Source organism: Glycine soja, chromosome 3 (assembly GCF_004193775.1).
Source record: "Glycine soja cultivar W05 chromosome 3, ASM419377v2, whole genome shotgun sequence".
Taxonomy (NCBI): Eukaryota; Viridiplantae; Streptophyta; class Magnoliopsida; order Fabales; family Fabaceae; genus Glycine; species Glycine soja.
In genome coordinates this window covers 1,382,355-1,402,659 of record NC_041004.1, presented here as the reverse complement: position 1 = coordinate 1,402,659, position 20,305 = coordinate 1,382,355, and the positions used below count along the sequence as shown (strand labels likewise).

Here is a 20,305-nt window from a genome sequence, read left to right as displayed (position 1 = left end):
TACATATTTTAAAAATATTTATCGCTCATAATGATCCTACTCAACTCAAACAATAATACTTTTGGTATATATCATATAAAAAGGAAGGTCTCTCTCCTACTTTTGAATTAGTATTAGTTAAGAAAAAAAATAAAATGTTGATCGTATTGATTTAAATATATTTTGTGTTTCAAATATAAGAGTATTTTAGGCTCTCAAATTCAAAATTATTGATTTTAGTTCCCTAAATTCGTAAAATATAAGAGATTTATAATTCATCTATTCTATTAGATGAAATTTCTATATGAATTAGATTCACAAAAATTGAGCAATTAATTTTTCAATAGAAAGAAAAGTTAAACCGTTAGGTTTCTTATTATTTGTTAACTTATTTTATTTTGATTTAGTAGCTTATCATGAAATTTTTTCTGTGTATTTATGAAATATAAGTGTGTGACTTACTTTAATTGATCTTATAGAAAGTATAAAACATAAAATAGATATGTCATCTCGATATAAAGATAGTCTTATCCCATCATATATTTTATTCTAGTATGGAGCACAAAATATAGAATATGAATTCTAAAAATATTAGAATTATATATGAATCATACTAAATATTTAGACATTGGAATTAACCTTGATCCTTATTATTTTGAGGTCATATCTTGTATTTAGAGTTTGTCTCGATTTGATATTGCTCTCACGGCTCACACCTAAACAATGTTTTTTCCCTAAATGTCTAGTCAATTGTTGTGTCTCAACAGGGGAGAACAACTAACTCTGGGTTCAAGTGGAATCAAATCCACTGAGTGAAATATGGAGGTATTTATCACATGTACAGTAACTTTGTAAGTAGTCCATGCCAAACGAATTAAAGCTCCAAATATATCCTAACATCTTAAATGTATATAACTCAAAATATATATAATATAATTTTGAATCATGCAAAGCTACCGATCGATAATCTATGCTTGAAAATTTGACCGACCACTTTGAGTATAATCTCTCTCAACTACGTTAACAACATGCTAGGTAATAATAAGATGTCATTTTTCTCTTTATAAATTAAATGAAGAGTAATCTTGAGTGATTATTGACAAGCATTAATAGTTGTCTTTGTCCGCAATCATATAAAACTGTACCATATATTATTAATCAAAAGGAAGAGGCTTCATTCCAGTAATAGAAGAAACCAGATGGGAGAAGCAGTGCTAACCTCACAACAATAAAAATCAATATATATATATATATATATATATATATATATATAGAAGGAAGTTAGTATAAAAATCAACTAAAATTACCATATATGAGGATCTGTAATTAAACAATAATGTTTTGTAGTATTGATATCCTTTCTCTTCTTTCTTTTATAGAACTTTTTTATGCTTTTTTTCTTTCATTCTTTCTTTTCACTCACTGATGCAGATATTGCAAATCAAAATTATGCTTAATAATTCCAAATAATAATTTTTTTCATAAATTAAAATAGGATTAGATACTAAATTCAAGAAAATTGTTAGATAGTTCACAAATTTATAACACCAAGTCAACACAAAATCAAGTAATAATAGTGGATTACATTTCACTCAAAATATAAAAAAACATAAAGTTATCTCAAAAATAGTTGTGATCATTCGTCAACTTTTTTTAAAAAATTCATTTCCTACTATATATTAGGATAAGGCATGTAACTTAACGAGATGGCTAAGGAGGTCTAATTCACTTGGTTAAGCTGTAAGACTAATAATAAAAAAAAGCTCAATGAGATTAATAGTAATTAATCAATTATTAAAACTGTTCTCTTTCTCAATTACTTGGAGTTGCACTACTTGGTCAGGAATGTCACACTGTTGATAACAGGGACCCCAAGTAAATCAAACTGTTAATACAATTTTTCACTTTTCTGTTTTCTGTTACCTTCCACTCTGTATGTGTGGGGGCAATCTTAAATTCTTCATGTCGCCAGTTTACCTTCAGATACTTGAGTATCATCTGATGAATCTGGCGATTGAGATTTTGGTTTGCTCGTAATTCTATTATATCCATATTCAAAAGAAGTTCCATTTGTTTCGGATAGCTGATTAAACAAACCAATAAGTAACATAATTCCATTCAAACATCAATGATACACAAAAGTGAATTAGTATACTTCATTGAGTTCATCCAAATGGTGAAATCCGAATTAACATCTGGGTATTGTACTTTCCTAGGAGGAGAAACTTGGTCACATGAAAGAGTAAAAAACAGAATGGAGTGGCTATATCATCTGCAGAATCAGAATTCAGGTCAATTGCTCAAGGATCATGTGGACTTCTATGGTTAAAGATTATTCTAAATGACTCGAAGGTTGAATTGGAAGGTCCCATGAAGCTCTACTGTGACAACAAGTCAGAAATCAATATTGCTCATAATCCTATACAGCATGAAAGACAAAACATATTGAAATTGATAGACACCTTATCAAGGAAAAATTGCAAGGCATGGTTTGCATGACTTATATTCCATTCGGACAGCAAGTACCTGATATGTTGACTAAGGGACTGAGTAGCTCCAAATTTCATGATCTAGTTAACAAGTTGGGAATGGAAGACATCTATTCCTCGGCTTGAGGGGGGTGTTGAGCCATAAATATTACGTACTAAATGTAAATACTAAACAATATAGCAAGTTGAAATACTTGTGTAATTCCTCTTTGGAGCAGATATGAAAATCATTTTATGATCACATATTTCTATATTTCTCTACACAAAGAAAACACAAGTGAAGTTATTTTCCCGCAGAACAACAACAGTTGATGATAATGTCAGGTCATTCCCAATGGCAATAGCAGCATGGCCAGCTTGCCCACAAATATAATGAGCCACTAATCCGACACTTACAACAGTCACCAAAACCTCAATGATATATAGGATTTCGATACACTTAACATTAAATATGCTAAATTCCTGCTCCATTTAATCCCACTAGGCCTAGAAACTTCCACCAAGTCCTCAATGTTCAACCACTACAGTGCAAAACTCGTCTCAACCAATATAAGCAACTGATTTTATGCATTTCATCGATGATAAGTAGTACTAGCTGGTAATTTCCATCCACCATGATAAGTAGAATATCTGAATGTGTACAACCACCATATTACAGATCAAAGATCATTATAAAATATACAATCTGTGGAACATGGTCAGTTATTTGCACCAAAACTCTACCCCATATCAAACTCTAGATGTCAGCATATCTACCCTGAGCAATACAATCAATGGCTTATTGTTATGCTCCATGTAAACTTATAAGATGAATTTTAAAAAATAATTTTATAAAGAATATTAGAAACAAAAATAGATAAACTCACAAGAAAAAAGTAAATATTTCCTTCAATCAGAAAAAATTTAAACATCAGCTATCCAGATCTGGAGTATATTTTAATAATTAGAAATTGCACATCCATGCCCCAGTTCTGAATATCACTTACCAATCGTTCACCTGCAATTATGGCTGAAATGGCAACCACTGCCTTAACAGCAGCCAGACCAAGAGCTTCAGCAATGACTTGGAAACCAACCTGAAAACAGAGATTGGTATTTCACAAAAAGACAACATAGATAATGATGACAATGAAAGAAGTAAGGTGAAGTCATTGCCTTCCAATTAAACCTTTAACATGAACTACCTTTAATTAGAAAGAGTGAACTGCGTGTTTTGTCCTTTTGATCAGAAAGAGTGAACTGTGGATTGGGTTTCAGATTCAATTTTAAAAACTAACCCAATCCAGTCCAAATCAAACTTATATGCGCATATATACTTTTATTCATGAAATTATCATACCATTCATAGTTGTATAGGTGGATACTTCTGAATTTACTATACTAATTTATTTCTCCATTAGTTTGTAACTTAAAAATGTTAGTTCTTTCCTTTTCAATAGATTAATCTGAAATGAAATTAATTTTTGGCTTATGGAATTAGATATTTGATACTTTGAATTAAGTTTTAATATATTTATTGTGTATTTTAAGGTTTGTTCATTAGTTTTTTACAAAATAAAAAAAATAATACAAAATAACAAAATTGATACAATCCAAACCACTTTTCATTGGATTGAATTGGATCAGATTCAACTTAGGATCAAACTAAATGGATGTTTAAATAAATAAAAAAACAATGGGATATGTTTGAATAACTTTACTTCCTCAAAACCAATCCAATCCATAAAAACCTCTACTAAATTATCTGAAGAGTTGAGATATTTTCAGACAAATTTTATCTCCATTTTCTCTCTACTCTATATCTTTGTAATCAGTTTTCTGCAGAATCAAGTGAAAAACACTACTATTCTTTCTACTTTCAATGGTATCCATGTAGAATACTTGACTGTATAGGGGTGCAAACATGTTTATATGCTGACAAAATAGCATAGTTTTGCCACTATAGGATGCAGTTCAGGTTATCCAGATTCTAGAAGGTAAAGGCAATATGGAATGTTGAAGCAAATGCCTCACATAAGATATCGCAAGTATTATATAATTGAAATCCTGCAGTTTCTAGATAGATGGTAAGTTAGAAAGTAACCAGAAAAAGCAGAACATCAAATGTAGCCCTTCCATGCCGTGATGTGCTCTAACCTCTCTCCTGTAAAATCTGCAAACAAGTTCAATTGAATTATTGCTACGTGAGAGACTCAGAAGACCTGAAAACATAACTTTCAAATAGAAAGAACAGCCTTGAAATCTTTTAAAGCGAGACATCTGTTACAGCTATAGCCCTCAAGCTTATTAAGTAGTGACAACCATAAAGTCATTGCTAACACATGCAGGCCACAACAAAAATCCGGTTGCAATTGATACTTTCAGAAAGGTAGATATCACCTTATTTGAATTTACATTAAATAGAAGCATAAAGCTGTAGTAGTAGACTGTTAACATATAGCACAAGTAAAAGTTAAAAGCCAACAGTGCTAAAGGTTATTTACCTGAAGAACAACAATGTTGATGATAATGCCTGGCCATTCCCAATGACAATAGCAGCAGGGCCAGCTTGACCACAAATATAATGAGCCTCCAAGCCGGCAACTATAGCAGTCACCAAAACCTAAATTTTTCCATACATGCTAAGAAAGATACTAGAAGCCAAGTGTAACAGCCCGTTCCTTTGTTTTTTTTTTTTTTTAATAAATAAATAAAAGAATAAGAATTAGATCATCATATTTCCCACTATATAAAGGAACTTTTAACCCAAAGCAATTTTATAAAATATTTTCTGTCCTCAAGAATCCTAATAGAGCAACAGGAGGAGGAGAAGCTCTAGAGAGCACTAGAGAAATGCCACCAATATTGTTAACGGAGAATGCTTGAGCGACTACATCGAGATAAGAGATGAGTTAGTCACGCTTAGAAATTAGAATAAACATGTGTAAGAATCCCTAGAGGATCAATTTTTAGGTTATTTTAGATTGTCATTATCAATGGAGAAATCAATCTCTTTTACTTTAGCAACATATCGAGATGTTCAGGATGTCACACTTGTAATAAACAATGGAAATGCAATTCCATATTATACACGCTTTATGAAAGTAAAAGAATATGAAACAAAATCAATGTTACAAACAACATGAACATCATCCTCAGAAGAAATTTAGGGACAATTAATTAAAATTGTGCTATATATTTATGTTCAAACACAATGATGAAACATCAACTCCGCTGCTATAGAAATTTCCACAATTATTATTAATCCTAACTTTTCTTGAACAATTTCAAGCATAGTCACTAACTATGTATCCAACAACTAATTAAAAAAACAACTATGTATGCAACAATTTCAAACATTGTAAATGAACAAATATCAAAACAAACCATCATGCTACTTTGGATTGATTTGTTGCAGTGCATGGAACCTAATGTTGCTGATTGATGTTGTGAGGGGCTTAATGATGCATTCCATGTAACTGTTGCATTGCAAGATTTGAAGAAGCAACCGAATTCTGCTGGTGAATGCGGTGAGGGACGGGGTCTTGTAAGATCATGTCATGAATGCTTCTGAATCAGGGTTCCCTCCAACTTCAGTTCCTCCTTATCATCTTCAAGCTCACTGCCTAACATTCTTCTCTTCTTTTCAATAGTAAACAAACCCTTTCTTTCTCTTCTTTTTCTTTGTTTCTTTTCACCCTTTTCTAATGCAGAGTGCGTGTCTGTTGTTTGGTTTATATAGGGTTTGCTTTGGCATTAGGCGCGCACGTAATCTTCTGTAACGGCTACTTTGGCTTCTATGGCACCAAACCAACATTCAGTTAAAACTTAACAAAGAAAAGATCATCTTATTAAATAAAAACTATTATTCAGATTAATAAATAAAGACTTTTCGAATATTCAAATTGACAGAAAAAGATCAAGTAAAATATTTTTTTTGTTACAAGATAAAGTAAAATATGATCTATTACTTAAATGTGTTAAAATTAGATTAAAAAAATCCATGTGGATATATTAAGATATAAACGACTTATAGAATATTCAAATTGGGAGAAAAAAAGATCAAATAACATATCATCCATTACTTTAATTTTTTTAAAGGACTTTAATGTGTTCAAATTAGATTAAAAAATATATATCTTACTTTTGCTTTTATCTTTTACTTATTATTAATTTAGTTCTATTAAATATTTTGTATTTTTTTGTGAATACCGTTACCAAAAATATTTGTATTTATTAAAATAGTTTTGTATACATTTTATGATAAAATGGTTAGTTTAATTTTCATGTATTTGCTGGATAATTTTTTTTTTTGCTAACAACTAGTTAAAAATTATTCACAATTATGACTATAAGACAGTTATTATAAAAATTAACTAAAATATTTATCGTTTTATGAATTTCTTTTTTTTTAAACTTAAGTTAACTTTTAATATAAATTTATAAAAGTATAAATTCAAATAGTTCATCCATGTATCAATTTTACTCATTAATAAAATACCCTCTCTCATCATTTTATAAGAAACAAGTTTCAATATATTTTATACTAAAGCTTGTTTCTTATAAAATTGATTGGAGGTAGTATAACTTAGAGTTTAATACCTATGTATTAATCTTGTAAAATAATTTTACTCTCATCCAAAATCACAGTTTAAGTTATTTTAAAAATCAATAAACTATCATGCTTGCTATATTGTAATTGGATGACTTTGTAATTTTTTTTACATTGAGGCTATAACCCTTTTATTCTATCATTTATATTTGCTAAAAACAATTAAGCTTCAATTGTTGTTTCATTTATTCATTCATTTATGTCTACAACTTAAAAGACTGACAATATTGCACCTGCAGTTTCTTGATCTATTCTTGTCCTTACATTGCAAACCAAATTAATACAAAATTAATATCAATTGTATTTTTTAAAAATAAACTAGGATTACATTTCACTTAAACAAAAATAATAATATCAAAATAAACACTTGATAGTATGTAAAAGAATTTTTGGGGCTAATAGTTAAACCATTTTTTTTAAAAGAATAGTTAAAAGGAATAAAAATTTAAAATAAAATTAAATACTCGATAAATGATATTAGGATACGACATGTGATTCAATGTGAGTGATAATAACTACTAAAACTACTCATGTAAAACGATTCTCAAATATCTAGAGTTGCACTACTTGTTCAGGGATGTCATACTCTTGATAAAAAAAATGGAAATATGACTTCATATTATACACGCTTTTCGAAAGCCAAAGAATATGAAACAAAATCAATGTTACATAAAACAAGGACACCATCCTCAGCTGAAATTTAAGGATGATTAATCAAATTTTTTTATGCAGATATATATATTTCTGTACATCATGATGGAACATTTACTCTGCTGCTATACAATTTTTCACTTTTCTGTTTTCTTTTACCTTCCACTTTGTATATATGGGGCAATCTTCATGTCGCCAGTTTACCTTCAGAGACTTGAGTATCATCTGATGAATCTGGGGAATGAGATTTGGCTTTGCTCGTAGTTCTATTATATCCATATCCAAAAGAAGTTCCATTTGTTTCGGATAGCTGAATAAACAAACCAAAAAGTAACATAATTTCAAACAAACATCAATCATATACAAAAAGTGAATGAGTAGTATGTGATCATGCAAAATCCAACATGAGAGTTGATATATAGTAATTGTGCATGGGATTAAAAGAAACATGTACTTCAGTGAGCTCAGAAAGATGGCGGGATCTGAATTCATTTATAGTCGCTGCAATCTCTGATGTAGGAAGTTTAGCCTGAGAGAGAGAAATGCTTAGTTAACTGGGTTCATCAACAAGCTAAATCATATGATAAGAAACCTTTGTATGTTTCCATTCTGATAAGGCCTAAATTAAGCATGTTATTTTATTTTCAGTTTTCCTTCACTTCTCAATTGTAAGAACAACAAGGGTCTTCAATGAGATGTATGACCAATTTTACCATAAAGAGCAAAAGTATACTCATACTATTTCTGAGAAAATTTAACCAGAAACTAAGTAAATTATTTATGCAATGAAGAGAAAATAAACAAAAGTTCAGGCAATGTGACAGGTTCAACTACATCAGGTGAGAGAAATAATAAAATACTAGGACATAAAAAGTTCATTCAGACAGTATATCTGCTCAAATAACATGATAGTTACCTGAGCAAGCACGGCAGCTGCTAGTTGAAGACTTGGTTCCAAGGTCTCTGGGACAACCTGCAAATGCAAGTGGCAGAGAGATAAAGAGAAAAGACAGACAAGATTAACAGTGAGTATTTTGGCTAAATCTAAATATGCAGTAGTAAAGAAAAACACTTCCAACATTATACCATAAGGCAATCATAAATAACATTAATAATAGAAAAGGTAATAGAATATTACAGCAGTAGCTCCAGCCTTTTCTAAATTTAATCCATGATCAACATCATGAGCACGAACAAAAGTCTTCACGTTTGGGAAGTGCTTGCTCAGAGCCCAAACTGTTCTATAATTTGCTCCAGGGGAATCTAGAGTTACCGCAGCAGCACTTGCCCTTTCAGCCCCAACCTTGTGTAGGACCTTATCATGCATTACAAAACAGTCAGGTAATGAACATGCATGCAAGCTCAAGTACTGAAGTCATATGCACTACCTCTCGACTACCAGCATCTCCAAAGTACACAGGGAGATCCAGGGAACGTCCAATTGTCACTCTATCACTGCAGATATTGGTAAATATGAAGACCGGTTACATGATATATGGTAGTTCACACATCTTTGGAGAAAAAACTATCGGATAATCTTGAAAATCATCCAAAGATTTTTCCATCCTGGTCACTAAGCACCCCCATTATTTAGCAAGGAACCAACCAATCTGGGGATTTATCTTTATTCAAGTATTGAGAAATACACAGAATCTAACAATTCAGAAAGACAGCAAAATCAATTTATTTTTCCATGAAGCTTTTAATGACTCCAAGAAAGTCAGAAACTGATGCACAAGCAAACAGCACATCTATATACCTCATGCATAAAGAAAGAGACACAATATTATACTTGTCTTTTCTTTTTTTTCCATCGGGAGGCAGAGTTTAGAATATCATTTAACAATTACAATTCTGTCCAGTAATGTTTTCTTTTTCAACATAAATAAGATACATTAATCTTAAAAATCACTTAATAGTTACAAAATCATTCATGGAAGGATGTTAGTTAAGATACAATAACAAGAAAAACAATATTTTCAGTTGGTATTGAGATACCTTCTCACATCTAGTGCAACAAAAGGAATAAGTTGCTCAGAAAGAAGTTGTGCAATGATCTAGAAATAAAAAAAATGGTAAAATGTTATATATAAATAAAAAAATGATAAATTGGTAAAAGTAATTAATTAAACCAAGAAAGAAAGAACTCACCTGCCCAACTCGCCCAAATCCACAAATAATGATATGATTTTGCAGATCATCTGTCTGTAAAAGATGTCCTCCAAAATGAAATCAACAACTAATTTTACATGTCAAATCTAAGTAAAAAAAAATGTTGAATCAATATGGTCTAACTACATCCATTGTCTACAAACATAATCATAGGAAACATTACTGTAGAATCTCCTAAGGCCAAACTAGACTAAATAGGAGATAATAAATATGATTAACTAATTGGAAAAAGTCAATCAGGCAATTAAAAGAGCATAGAGAATAATATTTCAAATGTAAGTAATAGACGTGCTTGACAGAAAAAATAAAAGGCATAGCACAAGGCAGTGAGTGCTTGCTTGACTGTAATTGACTGACCTTGTGGCAAAGTTAACTGCCTTGGTTGGCTTTGAAATTGTTCACTTATATTACCTCCAGTTTCTCAGATAATAAATCAAAGATTTCATGCCTTATCTTATTGCTACCATTTGATTCTCAATGGGACTCACATGGTCAATGAGATCAAAACAAATTTATGAATTTTTTCTGGGTAGAAAATGATAACTTTTAAAGAGAAAAATCTTATCCTGGGCGTAAGAAAGCATTTCTCTATCTTTTTTTTACTACTGTTTGCAGATAGTATATACTACCCAGCTGCATTGTACACTCCTGGCAAGACTTGCTATCTCATGCAACACAGCATACAATCCATTCATTGAGTTGTAAAATTAAAAAGACAGCACTCAGTCCACTGGCAATGGTAGTTCTATAGCTATAAATTTCACAGCCTTTTGCAGTTAATATAAAGCCCTGTCAGTAACTGATCTTACCTCACTTTCCACAGGTAATAAACTTCGAACATCGTGTAACTCAAAACGGGAAGCAAGGAGCTGACCTCCTTCAGCTAGCCATGGAGTGAGAGCCATTGAAATTCCCACAACAAGAAACAGTAAAGAGGACAACTGGGAAGACATTATGCCCTGCATAAGTATCGAATAGCAATAATGTTAGCTTTTATAGAAAATTAAGTTTCAATGAGGAAAAATGTTAAAGGCCCCATGGATGTCTGGGCAATGCAAAAACAGATGACATTGCACCTTATTTAGTCATAAAATGTCAAAATAGCAGCCAGAGATAACCCAATTTTAGTAACACTTGACTGGTGAATGGTGATAAAATATTATTAATCCACTTAACAGATTATTTTCCAAGAAAGCTGACCATAATCATAGCCTCCAAAAAAAAGTTGAAGTTAAATATATCAAGATGCATAGTGTCAAAAACAACAAAAGCAAAACTATTTATTTTAAATAAATATAATAATTATTTATAATCCAGAGAACTCTAGGAAAGCAAAACAGTTTTCAAGGACAAAAACCTGATTAACAGCTTCACCAAAAGCCACAAATGCAAATTCTCCTCCCGGAGCAAGAAGAAGACCCACTCTGATAGCAGAAATGAGAGAAATACCAAAAGCTCTTCCGATTAAAGAAACCAACAAAGTTTTGCCAAATATCAAGAGTCCCAGGGCCCCTGTAATGACTGGAAAGTTTGAAACAAGAAGTTTTGGATCAATTGACATTCCAACCTGAAAAGTCACAAAAATTACTTTCCATCAATTATACAGATTGAAGCTAGCTTGCTCAGAAAGTCAGAAATCTCAAGGCACCCATTCCTTGCTGTTGAAGATTCTCATAAGAATTATTCCAACATAAGCAATTGAACAGAATACTAACAAACTATAAAATAGATATATGTTGCACGAATAAATATACAATACAACTAGTTATTTTTTGAATTTGAATATTAAGAACAAACCGTCATAAAGAAGAGACCCAGTAGAAGGCCACGATATGGAGCAATATCAGATTCAACCTGTAAGGAAAACTCAGTTTCTGCCAGTAGTAAACCAGCCAAAAATGCCCCCAATGCCATGGAAAGTCCAGCCTGTTTTAAGTAAAGAAAAACTATATTAAAAAAAAAAGGAAAAAGTAAGGTTGGCACACCAAAAAAATAAAAAGGCATCTCATCACTTCAACGGACACAAGAATAACTGTTGAAACTGCCAAACCTTGGCTTAGCTCAAAAACCCAAACAAAGGGGAAATAAGGGAAAGGAAAAACATTGGTATGAACACCTACCCTGGCTGTGAGAAGGCTGGTCCCAAGAATAACAAAGAGTGTATTGGCAGAAAATATTTCTGCATTTTGATTCTCTGCAATCTGCTTATATATAGGTCGAAGGAGCTGCAAAGAAGTGGGAAAATTACATAGCAAAAGTTATAGTGCAATCAAGAATTGTTATAACATGCCTTCCTAATGTACCCATAAATATAGAGCTTATCCTCTGGAGGATAAAAAAACTTTTAAATGCCTGCTCCATTTAATTCCACTAGGCCTAGAAACTTCCACCAAGACCTCAATGTTCAACACTACAGTGCAAAACTCGCCCCAACCAATATAAGCAACTGAGTTTTATGTATTCCATCGATGATAAGTAGTACTAGTTGGTAATTTCCATCCACCATGATAAGTAGAATATCTGAATGTGTACAACATATTACAGATCAAAGATCATTGTAAATGTAAAATTAATCTGTGGAACATGGCCAGTAATTTGTGCCAATACTCTTGTCATTGCCTTTTTCTTACATGGGAATTCCCATAGGGGCAAACCCAAGGCCTAGTGAGCCATGGGATCTGATTATCTCTAAGTGTGAGAGAAAACTTTCAAAGTGAAAACAGAGAAACTTATCTTTTTTTGGGGAAGGGTGACTTTGATAAAGTCAGTCCTTAACTCAATACCTATTTTTTTCTTTTCCTTTTTTAGGGTCCCTAAGAAGGTGGTGGATAAGCTGGTGTGGCTACAAAAATCGTTTATTTGGGGTGAAGGAGAGGATCAAAAGAAGTTGGCATGGGTGAAGTGAGAGACAACATGTATCCCTAAGGAGAAAGATGGTCTAGGGGTGTGGGATCTTGCATCTTTTAACCGAGCACTACTCGGTAAGTGGTGGTGGAACCTATTTCATCATACTGACGAATTATGGGCAAAGGTTTTGAAGTCGAAGTATGGGGCATGGAGAAACTTAGATGAGGTGAGGAGGAACCACAAGGAATCGATATGGTGGCGGGATTTGTGTTTTGTGTGCGGTCTAGAGGAGGAAGGTGGGTGGCTCAAAGAAGGTGTGAAGTGGAAAATAGGATGTGGGTCAAAAGTAAAATTTTGGAAAGATAGGTGGAGGGAGGAGGGGTTATCTTTGAAGAAGTACCCGAGATTATATTGTATATCTCAACAGCAACATCACACTATTCAGCAGATGGGCTTTGAGGTGGGGGAATCATGGGAATGGAATTTTGTGTGGCAGAGAATGATGTTGGAAGGGGAGATGGAACTAGCAGATAGCTTTATGGAGGATATTGAGGAGTTGAAGGTTAAGCCTAATCAACAAGACAGATGGATTTGGAAGGGGGATGTGAGGGGGCTGTACTCAGTGGGAAGTGGATATCATTGCTTAATGAAGTTGTGGTGGATCAGAACGAAGACGGGGCATTCACACTAATTTGAAAAATGAAAATTCCAAGCAAGGTAGCACACTTTGTTTGGAGGCTGGTTAAGGATAGACTACCATCAAGAGCAAACCTAAGGAGAAGGAACATGCAGCTAGATGACTACCACTGCCTGTTTTGTTCGAGTCATGAGGAGGAAGCGTCCCACATATTTTTTGGCTGCCAAAGAATAATGCCTTTATGGTGGGAGAGCCTTGCATGGACAGAGGTTGTAACTGTGTTCCCTACATCACCTAAGGAACACTTTGTACAACATTCATACTGTAATTCATTAGGAATTGTCCAAAACAGATGGTGGATTTGGTGAGCTGCCCTCACATGATGCATTTGGAATCATAGAAACAGAACTGTATTCTCAAATGAGGATTTTAATGGACAGAAATTGATGGAGGATGCAATTTTCTTCTGCTGGACGTGGCTTAGATATTTAGATAAGGATCTTGAGCTGCCGTTCCACTTTTTGGTCCAGTAAAATTAAATCTGGATTCTTGTATAGGGGGATTAGACCATAGATACTTTTTGTAATGGGTATTCGAGTGTGCTCAGAGATGGGGGTTATGGTAATCTTACATAGACAACATGTACACTGGGATGTACAGATATTAGTACTACTTGTACTGGTTTTATATATATATATATATATATAACATACTTATTTCTGCCGATAAAAAAAAAAATTGCACTGAAACTCTACCCCATATCAACATGCCAGCATATCTACCCTGAGCAATACAATTGATGGCTTATTGTTTATGCTCCATGCAAACTTATAAGATGAATTTAACAAAATAATTATATAGAGATTACTAGAAACAAAAATAGATAAATTGACATGAAAAAAGTAAATATTTCCTTTAATCAGAAAAAATTAAACATCAGCTATCCAGATTTGGACTATATTTTAATAATTACAAATAGCACATCTACACCTCCGTTCTGAATATTTCTTACCAATCGTCCACCTGCAATTATGGCTGAAATAGCAACCACTGCCTTGACAGCAGCCAGACCAAGAGCTTCAGCAATGGCTTGGAAACCAACCTGGAAACAGAGATTGGTATTTCACAAAAAGACAACATAGATGATGATGACAATGAGAGAAGTAAGGTGAAGTCATTGGCTTTCAATCAAGCATTTAACATGAACCACCTCTAATTAGAAACAGTGAACTGTGTTTTGGTCCTTTTAATACATACAACATAAAAAAATAAAATCAGAACACCCTTGTCACAAACTGTCTTGTGCTACACAGGAGTTCATGCAACTTTAAGTAGCCATGTTCACAATACTGTCTATTGTCTGATATACATATTCTAAGATAAAGTATAGAAAATGTTACCCCTCCTTTGGAAGAATTAGGTGAAATAAGAGGTATGAGTATTAGCAAGACAACAACAGCCAAATCCTGAATAGAAACAAACTCCCAATAGTCAGTTTTGGTCAAAATATTGGAATACCAAATATGGCTAAGAGATAAAAATACAACAGATTGATATAACAATCACAAGATAGATACAACGAGGATGCTAGTTGAGAATCTGTACAAACAAACTGAATAAGTGTCAATCCAACATAAACCAATCTACTAAACAAGGAGTGTTCATAAACCAATTCAATCCAACGTAAACCACAAAAACCAAACCACAAAGTTGAAAATGAAGCAAACTGAATACTGCAAAAAAACCAATTTTTTAAATTGGATTGTGTTTCAGAATTGAGATTCAAATTTCAATTTTGAAAACCAATTCAATCCAATCCAAATCAAACATATATGCACATATATACTTTCATTAATGAAATTATCACACCATTCATACTTGTCTTCGTGGATACTTATGGAATTACTATACTAATTTTTTTCTCCATTAGTTTGTAACTTTAAAATGTTAGTTCTTTCTTTCTCAATAGATTGAATCTGAAATGAAATTATTACCTTTTGGCTTATAACAATCGGCTTATGGAATTAGATATTTTATACTGAGTTAGGTTTTAATATATTTATTGTGTCTTTCAAGGTTTGTTTATTAGTTTTTAAAAAAAAATATAAAAACCAAAAAATTGATCCAATCCAAACCACTTTTGATTGGAATAAATTAGATCAGATTTAATTTAGGATCAAATTGATTGGATGCTTAAATAAAATAAAAACAATGGGATATGATTGAATAACTTTACTCCTCAAAACCAATCCAATCCAATTTGTGAACACACCAACAAACTAATCTAAAGAGTTGAGATATTTTCAGAAAACCTTTTCTCTCTACTCTCTATATCTTCGTAATCAGTTTTCTGCAGAAACAAGTGAAAAGCACCACTATTCTTTCTATAGTATCCGTCCGTGTAGAATACTATACTGTATAGGGGTGCAAATATGTTTTTATCCTAACAAAATTACATAGTTTTGCCACTATAGGACATGCAGTTCCGGTTATCCAGATTCCAGAAGGTAAATGCAATGGTATGGAAAATTGAAGCAAATGCCTCATGTAAGACGAAGTTTAGCCAACTACATATCGCAAATATTATATCATTGGATATTTTATTTTGCAAGAGAATCCTGCAGTTTCTAGATAGATGGTAAGTTACAAAGTAACCTGAAAAAGCAGAACAGAAAATGTAGCCCTTCCATGCCGTGATGTGCTCTCACCTCTCTCCTGTAAAACCTGAAAAACAAGTTCAATTGAATTATTGCCACATGACAGACTCACCAAACCTGATAACGTAACTTTCAGAAAGGTAGACATCAACTAATTTGAATTTACATTAAATAAAAGCATAAAGCTGGAGTAGTAGACTGTTAACGTATTGTACAGAGTAAATTAAAAGCCAACTGAGCTAAGGTTATTTACCTGCAGAACAACAGCAGTTGATGATAATGCCAGGCCATTCCCAATGACAATAGCAGCAGGACCAGCTTGACCACAAATATAATGAGCCACCAAGCCGACAACTACAGCAGTCACCAAAACCTACATTTTTTCGATACATGCTAAGAATTGTTGGCTCGTCCATTACTAGCATATAAATAAAATAGCCTAAGTGAACAATAACAACAAGGGTGGAAGATGGAGTTTTCCCATCACCTGGGCAGAGCCTAATCCAAAGACATATTTCTTCATTGAACTAAGCCTTTCAACCGAGAGCTATAAAAATACAGTTCAGAGTTTCAGTTTATTTTTTATAACAAAAATGATCAAAGAGGCAGAACAAGATCTTATAGGAAGCTCCACCTCCAGGCCAATATTGAATAACAGGAAAACAACTCCAAATTCAGCTATTGCTTTTGTCCCATGAACATGACGAATGATAGAGAGACCATAAGGCCCAATCAAGATACCAGCAGCCAAGTAGCCAAGAACAGGACTTCCTAAACATTGTTGCAGGTAGATGACTTGTCAGACAAACAATTTTATTAAGTTGTGACTTGAAAAAATCCTGTATCGCAAAACATTATTCAGATAATGATTGGAAGCTTGCGATGAGAGAAACACTTTTTTTATTCAATTCAAGTAACCAAATTTTCTTCATGCATTGCAACTTCATTTATGATCATAATCAAACTAATAAATGGCATTTATCATCATAATCAAACTAACAAAAGGTGTGATAGGAAAAGAAATGTGAGCTAAAAAACGAAGCATATATAATCTGTACACCATAATTTTCATGTAAGCACTAAGGCCTAAGCAATATATAGAGTTTGGAGACTAATCAAACTTAAGCTAAAGTATAACATTTAGACAAACAACTTTATTATTCTTTTAACCCAACATTAAGAAAACATGGCAACCTAGTTACCTCCAGGAATCTTTTGAAATATTGGCACAAATACAACACTTGCAAGTAGTAACCAGAGCATGTCAAAGAGGGAGGCTTCCTCCTCATTCACCTAGGATAAATATCATGCAGAGTCAGATAAAACCTAATAATTAAGCATAAGAACAAAGAAAACAACCTCTTGATCAGGTAATGATGCAATAATATTCTTAATTCTCCTGGGAAGCTCCTGAAGCTCTCTAACCAATGGCTTTGCAGTTGAAGAAACTTCTTCAACAGTGGTTGCAATGACTTCTGGCTGCTGAAGCAGCTGGGCACTCCTCTCTGTTCTATTTGTGTAGAGCACAAGCCTGAAATAAAATTCCACCACTTTAAAAAAACAGAGTAAAACCTTCATATTGATCTGTGCATCTAATTGGCATATCACGTACAAAGGCATAAAATTCTAAGATAGGAATTTAATTTCACAAACAGTTTTTAAACAAGCCAGTGAATATTTTACCCTTGATATTTTCTATCATGCCACACAAAATCTAAAATTTATCATCCTAATGTTCCATATGTTTTACTCCTTACCATAAATATCTGTGCCAGCCATATGATGTATATACTTAAAGATTATTTGTAGAAAGGTTGAAATATAAATAACAGCAAGAAAAGGATCAAATAAAGAAAGATCGTACACACCCTGCTCCAATTAACAATAACCCAACAACCAGCTTGGGTAGTTGCTTCTGTGCAGACTCTACAAGACCATGGAAAACTGATGCTGGTGTGTAATCAGTCTCTTCTGCAGTAAAAGAGAAGAATGATGCTGGAAAAAATCGGGAAGACTTCTTCAATGATGTCTTGGGAGCCAACAGTGAATTATCTCTCATCGAATCTTTCTGTGTTTCCTGCTTTTTTGTTTGAACTACATTCTTTGACTTTCCTATTTCAACTTCAGCTTCTTTAGGAGAGTCTAAGCTTAACTGGCCATTCTCATGATCACTCAGATAATCAGACTGTACCGTGTCTTCCAAACTTTGGCTGGTGTTTTCTGGTGATTGCATAGCAAGCAAAGGCTCCCCCCCATCGACTAAGTAATCAAGCTCTCTTTTATCAACATCATCACCAGATAAACCTTGAACCACTTCCTCCTCAGAAATAGCCACAACATCTTGTACTTGTAGAGTGTCTGTGGTATCAGCATTAAAACTAGAGGCAGATTTGTCTGATTTCTGTAATGCAATCTCTGCATCATTCATGTGTTGTGTAGCCTCGAGTTCAGCGGCAACAGCTCGCTCTGCTAAAAGCATTATGTTTGCAACATCTTCTTCTGCTTTCGCTGCTTTCAGCTGTGCCTGTTCTGCAATTTCATGCAATTTGTTCACTTCATTCTGCAACTCCTCCTTTCTACATTGCAAGCATCTTAGCTCATTCTCACAATTTGCTAAATTTGTCTGGAATTCCCTGATATCCTCCTGAGCAAGCAAAAGTTCTTTCTCCTCTTGAATTATATCTTCGTCACCATTACTCTTGTTAGAACCTTGTGGGGTATCATAAACTTCTTTTGTAACCTCCAAAGAGTCCATGGCCACTTGAAGCCTTGCCTCAGCAAGAGAAAGAGACATAGTTGCTTTCTGAACAGCTTCTTTGGCAACAAATTCTTGACTCACGATATCTTGGATGACATCAAGGGTAGAAGTAACATTGTTCCAAGCACTTGCAGCTTCATCCTGCAAAAAAATTGCAGTCTCCGATATCTTCTTAACCTTTTCCTCGAAAACGATGCTGTTAACTCTAGCAGCTTCTAATTCTTTCATGGCCTTTTGCAACAGTTCCTTCAATTCATCCACACTTTGTACCTCTATTTCTACTTCACCCCCATCTTCTTTCCTCCCTCCTTGCCCTTTTTCTTCTTCTCCCAAAGGTTCACTCAATTCAACACTGGAATTGGAGTCCTCATCCGCATCATCCAACCTACCAACATTCCGTCCATTGCCATTGACATATGATAAAGAATCATTACCCTGACACTTAGACCAAATTTCCCTATTCTTCCTAAAAGGTCTATTATTCTTCCAAGACAAACCCCTGTTCCCAATCGAAACTTTCAAATCTCCTAAGCATTCTACTCTTGAACTACTCCTACTACCTATCTTGTTCACCCCACTAAATCGAGCCTTCGGAATAGTCCTCGAGTTTCCGAGAAAAGCACAACCAAAACCTCTCCCTCCAAACACAATGCAGGAATCCAAACCATCCAATACCACATTTGACTGTGGTAACCGAAAAGCTATATCCATATCAAGATATGTTATCTTCCAAAACCAAACACTCTCACATAACCATTTCTCTTCAACACATTCTACAACCAATTCCTCAAAACAAAAAAACTGAAACAAAACAAAAATAATCCAAAACTGAATTAGAAAGCTCAAAATCAAACATAACAAGGCTTGGCACTCAAAATTACGTTCAAATAAAACACACCTCAATCGTGATTTTGTCAAATATATTATATTATCATCAGCGAATAATATTCAACTTGGAGTGTACAAACTATAATCAAACATGCACGTACGTAGTAGCAATTTCGTTTTGTTTTTTTTCACATTCACTGAATTCAACAGAATTTTTTTCTTAAAAAACAAAAACAAAAAACAAAGAGAAGTGTGTTTGGGCAACTTGGGATTGGAATTGTTGATGAAATTACCGAAACGAAGATTGGAGCAGAAAGGTTGGAATTAGTGTGAAAGAATGAATGAGTTGTGTGTTTTGTTAAAACGGTCAGCGAAGTCACTAAGCAGATATTATATAGCAGAGAGAGGGAGAATGGATATTGTTCACAAGCCACACGCTTTGTCTTCACTTGCAGCTAACGCGCGTGGGCCTTTCTATTCTAACAAGAGAAAAGACAAATATCCAAGGAGTATTTAATTTCAATTTCTTTAAATAACCTCAGGGTTTGAGTCTTTTATATGAAAAAAAAAATGTGTGAGAAATGAAATTTTGCTAAAAATATTAGTCAACTGATAACTATTTTATGTTAATAACATGATTAAAAAAAATTGAAGTTATTAATTAACAATTGCTCCCTAAAAAAAGTTAACAAGTTT

General features: G+C 33.4%; 1 protein-coding gene and 1 long non-coding RNA gene across 3 annotated transcripts; both read right to left on the bottom strand.

Annotated features, from left to right (window-relative positions):
* Positions 1 to 2,108: 2,108 nt before the first annotated feature.
* Positions 2,109 to 5,117, bottom strand: LOC114405775. The gene is made up of 4 exons (XR_003665297.1): positions 4,952 to 5,117; positions 4,552 to 4,620; positions 3,455 to 3,544; positions 2,109 to 3,225 (listed from the first exon to the last, which is right to left on the bottom strand). It is a non-coding gene; the product is annotated as an uncharacterized LOC114405775 (long non-coding RNA).
* A 2,500-nt stretch (positions 5,118 to 7,617) lies between these two features.
* Positions 7,618 to 20,030, bottom strand: LOC114405774 (K(+) efflux antiporter 2, chloroplastic-like). Of its 2 annotated transcripts, XM_028368266.1 has the most exons (21): positions 19,903 to 20,030; positions 17,892 to 19,582; positions 17,383 to 17,554; positions 17,226 to 17,316; positions 16,658 to 16,794; positions 16,511 to 16,570; positions 16,277 to 16,396; positions 16,022 to 16,090; positions 14,767 to 14,832; positions 14,379 to 14,468; positions 12,003 to 12,107; positions 11,680 to 11,808; positions 11,240 to 11,449; positions 10,692 to 10,841; positions 9,862 to 9,915; positions 9,709 to 9,767; positions 9,099 to 9,165; positions 8,849 to 9,025; positions 8,627 to 8,683; positions 8,165 to 8,239; positions 7,618 to 8,020 (listed from the first exon to the last, which is right to left on the bottom strand). In XM_028368266.1, the coding sequence occupies exons 2-21, from the start codon at positions 19,490 to 19,492 to the stop codon at positions 7,898 to 7,900; spliced, it is 3,612 nt and encodes a 1,203-aa protein (XP_028224067.1). In that variant the 5' UTR covers positions 19,493 to 19,582; positions 19,903 to 20,030; the 3' UTR covers positions 7,618 to 7,897. The 2 variants fall into 2 exon arrangements, 1 of the variants encoding a protein (XP_028224067.1); XR_003665296.1 differs by lacking the exons at positions 7,618 to 8,020; positions 8,165 to 8,239; positions 8,627 to 8,683 and having other exon boundaries at positions 8,962 to 9,025; positions 9,862 to 9,929.
* Positions 20,031 to 20,305: the final 275 nt, after the last annotated feature.